Source organism: Rosa chinensis, chromosome 2, assembly GCF_002994745.2.
Source record: "Rosa chinensis cultivar Old Blush chromosome 2, RchiOBHm-V2, whole genome shotgun sequence".
NCBI lineage: Eukaryota > Viridiplantae > Streptophyta > Magnoliopsida > Rosales > Rosaceae > Rosa > Rosa chinensis.
The window spans coordinates 65,357,223-65,363,836 of NC_037089.1; the positions used below are offsets into that span (position 1 = coordinate 65,357,223).

The 6,614-nt window shown below is 42.3% G+C and overlaps 1 protein-coding gene across 1 annotated transcript; it reads left to right on the forward strand.

The window, feature by feature from the left end:
• The first annotated feature begins 1,164 nt into the window (after positions 1–1,164).
• LOC112184781 (protein FAR1-RELATED SEQUENCE 5-like) lies at positions 1,165–3,482 on the forward strand. Its single transcript, XM_024323022.1, has 4 exons — positions 1,165–1,596; positions 2,026–2,361; positions 2,478–3,310; positions 3,407–3,482. The coding sequence occupies exons 1-4, from the start codon at positions 1,165–1,167 to the stop codon at positions 3,480–3,482; spliced, it is 1,677 nt and encodes a 558-aa protein (XP_024178790.1).
• Positions 3,483–6,614: the final 3,132 nt, after the last annotated feature.

Here is a 6,614-nt window from a genome sequence, read left to right on the forward strand (position 1 = left end):
CTTATAGATAGGGGAAGGCCTCTTCGAGAAAATATAACAGATCCGGACAAGATAGCTAGTGCTACTTTAGTTGCATTTGAATCTGAGAATGCATTGCCACATAAAACAAGTGAAGAACGCTCAATATCAGCAGCAATAAGTGCATTATATCCTTTTAATTCAAGGCCAATAATGTCACCAATATTTGGACTGCATAATCAAATCAGACATACAAATTGGCTTAGGAAAATGTAGGATCAGACATACAAATTGGCTTAGGAAAATGTAGGTAGCAACAATAATAAATTTCACAAAAGAGAGAGATCTTGTAAAGGTTGGCGCGCGCGCGCGCACACACACACACACACAGAGTCTGGATCGAGGAAGGACGTCCGTGACTTTCTAATTTTGCGGACGAAATGATCTGAGCCGTTGATTGCTTTAATTGAAAAGCAACGGTTCCGATAGAAATCTTCCAATAACAATCGCGGGACAAGTCTCGAGTCTTATACTTCAAACCTGACTGGAAAGTCTCCACTCCCAACGACAAAACCAAAGTTTCTCTCCTTCTCCACCCAAAATCTATGTCTTCCAATCGATGTCTACACTACATTGATGCTTGAAACTCGTCTTAGGTTGGAAGATTGTTGCAACCCAAGCCTTCTTCTCTTTCCTCTCTCATCAAAATTATTGCCAAACTTCGTCATCTCCTTAGTCCTCCTCACTACTGCCGTTTGGGTTCGACAATGATGTGGTCACCGGAGTTCTTCACCGGTGAAGACCCTGATAAAGGTCTCCAAGTCACCGTATAAGGAAAAACTTTGAGTTTTCTGAGTTTAAAGATTTGGGATTTTTCAGACCTCCCTTGAAGTTTTCGCGCCAAAAGTTGGAGACTTGGAAGCCGAGAAACACACTAGAGTATGGATTCTCTCTCTTTTCTAATTTGTTTGATTTTCAATTACAAAATTTAGGGTTTTACCGTATTTGGGACTTTTCTTCTTTCTGTTTCTGGGTTTCTTCTTTCTTTCTTTTGTCGATGTTATGGTGTATTCATTGATTGTGTTATGGTATGGTATCTTACTTACTGTTTCTAGGTTTCTTCTTTCTTTCTATCTTTTCTTTTCATAGGCACTGCTGATTGGCAAATTTAGGTTGGGTGTATGTGTGCTTTTCAGCTTTAATTGAATGGAGTCAGAGGATGATCAGGTTTATATTCCTCAAGTAAAAGCAGAGTTGATGCCTAAATTACACCAAGAGTTTGAAACAATAGATGAGGTTGCTACTTTCTACAATAGATATACAAAAGAAGCAGGGTTCAGTATTAGAAGTCATTCTAGTGCAACCAACAAAGATAATACCCAACTTATGAGGAAGGAGTATGTTTGTTATAAGCAAGGAACTTCCAAGGTTCAAGGAGAAAAATGTAAGAAAGGATTACCACAAGTGGGTTGTAAAGCAAGAATTGCAGTTGTGAGAAAGGAGTCTGGAAGATATGCAATCTCTGTATTTGTCGAAGGTCACAACCACCCATTAACAAGCCCACCTAGAGGACATTTGTTGAGATCTCACCATCGTGTTTCAAAAGTTAACACAGTTCTATCACAACAACTAAGCTTGGTAAATGTTCAGAAACATAAATAGTTTGAATTCTTTGGTGTTCAGGTGGGTGGCATTGAAAATATTGGTTGTACACAACGTGATTTGTATAATTATGGAAGAAGTTGTTGTCAAGAGAAGAAGGGGCATGGTGGAGATCTATTGTACATGCATTTTCAGAATGAGAAAGAAAAATATTCTTCTTCTATCTATATAATGGAGTCAGATGAGGAAAACATAGTAACACGGTGCTTTTGGGCAGATTAAATTTCAAGACGAGCTTACAGCTTTTATGGAGATGTAGTTATCTTTGACACTACATAAAACACAAATCGGTATGGAATGATTTTTGCACCATTCACTGGTGTTAATAATCATGGGCAGACAATCATCTTTGCTTCTACATTCTTAAATGATGAGACAACTAATTCTTTTGTTTGGTTGTTCAAGGAATTTCTGAAGGGTATGCCAGGAAATGCCCCAGAAAATGCCCCCAAAATGATTATTACTGACAAAGATCCTGCTATGACTAAAGCGATTTCAGAAGCACTCCCACAAACATTTCATAGATATTGCAGTTGGCACATTCTAAATAAGTTTTCTGAGAAGCTAGATGCAATTAAATATCGGGATTACTACCAAGACTTTTATAGCTGCATATGGAATTCAAGTAGTACAGAGGAGTTTGACTCAAGATGGACTGAAATTATTGAGAAAAGTAGGTTGAGTGATAACAAGTGGTTGCAGTCAATATATGAAATTCGTTCATCATGGATACCAGCACATGTAAATCATGCTTTCTCAGCAAGAATGTCAAGTAGTCAAAGAGCAGAGAATTAACATTCTTTCTTCTCAAGTATTATGTTTTTGAGTGGAATTCATTGGTGGAATTTATGGTTCAGTTTGAGAGGGGACTTCTTCATCAACGCTATCATGAGTTAGAGAAGGATCATATCAATATTGATGAGAAGGCAAGAACTGTCATGTCACTTGACATTGAAGATCATATGGCCAAGATTTATGCACGTAAGATATTTTATGAAGTTCAAGAACAGTTGAGAGAGAGCTTCAAATATAAACTAGAACTTCTAAGAGAAAATGTCACTCATTGTGTATTTAAGGTTATGCGAAAGAACCTTGATACTATGAAGTCTCGTGAACTGACTTATGAAAAAGACTCTGATTTTGCATCATGCAGCTGTAGAAAGTTTGAGAGTGAAGGGCTGTCGTGTTCACATGTTTTTTCATATTTGATTAAAATCCAAGATGTTGATAAATTGCCTACTCAGTACATCTTGAAGAGATGGACTAAAGATGCAAGACAGAGTCTTGTGTTAGATTCTGATGGAATGGAAATTAAAGACAACAAAGCTTTACTTGCAAGGAGGACTAAACTATTGCAGCATGCTACAAATGCAATTGATAAGGCAATGGTGAGTGAGGAGGCTAGCCAGCTCTTTATGAAATCCTTGGATGCTTTCTTGGAGAATATTAAAACATTGATTGGTAACGAAAGCCAACAAAATGTAGTAGTTCTGGAGACCAAGGTTGATAATGTTCAGCATATTTTTAATGAACCAGATCAAGTGAGGGCAAAAGGGTGTGGAAGAAGGTTGAAGAAAGGAAAAGAGAAGAGGAAAGTTAAGGTAAAGGACAGTCAAGGTAGGCAATGCCATGGATGTGGACTATTTGGCCAGTCACATGACAAAAGAAATTGTCCAACACTTCATGGAAAGTAAGAACCTATAGTTAGTTGTGTTTGACATTATTGTTTATGTCATCAATTTTATTGATTGTTATTTATCACTTTATTTTTTCTTATTTTATGTAGACCTGCTATTAACAAAGATGGGGAGTCAAGTTCCACCAATATGGATGAGGAGTCAAGTTCAACATGCTCTTTGTGAATAGGCCAAATGGTATTAGTTTTTTGTAGGTAATGGCTTAATTCAATTGTGAATGGTTAGTTGGATACTCGGAAGATTTTTGGAAGAATGGAATTTTGAACATGATCAGTCTTGTTTTGTTTTAAAATGTCAGGCTTAGTTATGAACTGATGTGGTTCATTTTTGTTTGTGTAATGGTTCCAGAAAATATAATGCCATGAATTGATGTGGACTGATCATGTTTCATTGTGTTCGTGTAATGGTTCCAGAAAATATGATGCCAGGCTTTGTTATGGATTGATGTGAACTGACCATGCTTCATTTTGTTTGTGTAATGGTTCCAGAAAATATAATGTTTCATTTTGTGTAATGGTTCCAGAAACATTGAATAAAGAACTATGTTTCATTTTCTGTATGCAATTCTACACCTGCTGTATGCAATTCTGCAGCTGTATGCAATATGCAATTCTCCAGCTGCTGTATGCAATTTGGAAGTAAAACAACCTTGTTTGTTAATAAATGTCTGTTGCCAGTGGTGCTTGCTAATACCAGAAATAATAAATTGCAGGAAAACAACAACCACAAGTCCACAACCAAGAAAGCTAACTTTTCTCCAGAATTGCACAAGCAAAGCTCTGTGTTCTTAAAAAATGCACAGAACAATGCACAAAACAACAACCACAACCAAGAAAACAAAATACACCCAAATTAAAGCTAAACCTGCTAACAATTTCTCAATGTGGTATAATACAACATTCATGTAGACTGATTTCATTCCTTCAATAATACTATGAAGTACAAAATAAAAAGAACCTTCCAGATTGGCATAATCACAGCTCTATGTTCTCAAAAAATGCACATCACATTTGACAAAGTCTATACATTGATTTTGTAGAGCTAAGAGCTCAGCTTACTACTAAAAGTATTACACAAATAAATAGATTCCCAAACCCACAGCCAATATATTATGCGAAAACCGATCCATTAGATCTAGATAGAAATCGTCTTGCATCCTGTACATACGTGTACATTTGCAAGCATAATTAGCTATAATGGGCCATGCTCATTGTACCGCCAAAGGTACTAATTCCAACCAAAGGAATGACATGCGAACACACTGCCAGCCGGGCTACAGCCTCGGCGTCGGACCGCCTCCAGATCGCCACCCACGCGCCGCCACGCGCCGCACCAAGTTAAGCATCAGAAGCTTCTGAAACTAAGAACTGAAGCATATCAGTCCCACATCGAAAACAAAGACAAGATCAGTCTCTTCCTCACCTATAAAAGGTTCTCTCCTCTCTCCTCATTAATCACGCATTCAATACTTACCTACGGTTATCTTGTCAACATAAATACATTGACTAACTTAGGCATCGGAGAGTTGAAGACCGCCCAGCGCGGTCTCCCTCTGACGCCCGTTGTATTTTACTTGACAGGTAACAGGAATCACAACATAAGTACAAGTATCGATCCGCCCACCGGATCAGCGTTAACTAAGGTTTAGCCACCGCTAGATTTTCAGACATTAACATTGGCGCCGTCTGTGGGAATCCTTGAACTAAAGGTCATCCCGCTACAATCATCATGACTAACGACAGCGGGGGAAACGCTGAAGAGCAGGCGGAGCTTCCCGCCATACCCCAGCCCTCCGACCCCGCGATCGGCGTTAACCGCGCACTATTCACAACCCCGGCCAATCCCGGTGGTGAGGAAAACCCAGGCAGCAGCCGCCCGTCAGGCCAGGATCTCGTCACCATGTACGAGATAGCACTGGCGGATCTTCATAAGGCAAACAGGGAACGTGAGGAGGAGCGTAGAGAGAAGGCCGACGCCCAAAGACAGGTGGCTGCGCTCATGACACGTTTTGAGGAACTAAAAAACACTTTGGCGGCCACCGACCGCCCGGTACAGAGCGAACAGTCACGCAGTACCAGGCGTAGTCGACCCAGCGCCGGCACGGCAGCGCCAGGGCCAGTCATACAAACGCACGTACCGCTGAACCCACCAGGGTTGTCAGGAATGGGACCACCGCCCATACCCCAACTAATGTTAGAACATACGGCGGAATCCCTTCCGCACGCCAACAGCTCGAATGTCAGGGCAAGGACTGAGGATGATCCGCCCATACCTAGGCGCAAGCCAACTCGGCGGGGAAGTCAGGCCGATTCCGCCGCCGATGCAACCGCCCAGTTATTGGAAAGGATGCACCAACTGGAGCAGAGGTTAATCCGGGCGGAGACGGGCGTCCCGACATCAACTCGGAACCCGCTGTTCACTTCCAGACCCGGCCCCTTTTCCGCCGCGATCCTACAGGCCGTCAGGCCAACATATGCAAAGACCCCAAAAATGTCGCCATATGGCGGAATGACCGATCCCTTTGTCCACATGGACACCTTCAAGAAGGTCACCAACAACAAGGGATTCGACGACGCCACCCTGTGCCATCTGTTCAGCGAAACATTGGACGGCGAAGCAATGAACTGGTTTTTTGAATGTCCGCCAGGATCGGTCGGCTCATTTCATGCACTGTCGCATGCTTTCCTCTCCCGCTTCATCCTATTGTCTGCCGGACATCACAACACAAGTCAGCTGTTCAGCGTCAAACAGGGGGAGGATGAGTCACTGAAGGCCTTTGTCACAAGATGGCGAGCGGCAGCATCTCAGTGCCGCGACCTGGACAAAACTATGGCGTCGGCAGCCTTCAGGAAGGGACTCCTCAAGGGACCGTTCCTCTATCACCTCAATTACAACCATCCCAATGCAACGTACGACCACGTCATGAGTGAGGCGGTCATTCACGCCCAGGCGGAATTCATCACATATGGAGAAACACCACCACCAGCAATGCCAGCAAAATCAGCACAACCATCTTCCAATCACCAGGAAGCCGCTGATAAACCCCCTCAGCTCCGCCAGTTGACAAGAAAAGAGAGTGGCAGCAGGGCGGCCACCAAACCAAGCGGCAGAAGGGACAACATTTTTATAAGGGAAACCGCCCAACTCATGACAACAACAGCAAGCAGACGGAGTCCTCACAGCGGTATGCAGTTTTCACGGTTCTAACGGCCTCATATGAAGATATCTATAATCAGTGCAAGGATCAGGTACCACCGCCACCCCCTCCAAAGTACCCAAAAACGGGCAAACCCAGGA

Bases quoted from the DNA above. Each gene is read 5' to 3' on its own strand.
- LOC112184781 (XM_024323022.1), top strand. From the start codon at position 1,165: ATGGAGTCAGAGGATGATCAGGTTTATATTCCTCAAGTAAAAGCAGAG. The intron at 2,362-2,477 runs GTAAATCATGCT...TTTATGGTTCAG, and splicing joins CATCATGGATACCAGCACAT to TTTGAGAGGGGACTTCTTCA. The intron at 3,311-3,406 runs GTAAGAACCTAT...TATTTTATGTAG, and splicing joins TGTCCAACACTTCATGGAAA to ACCTGCTATTAACAAAGATG.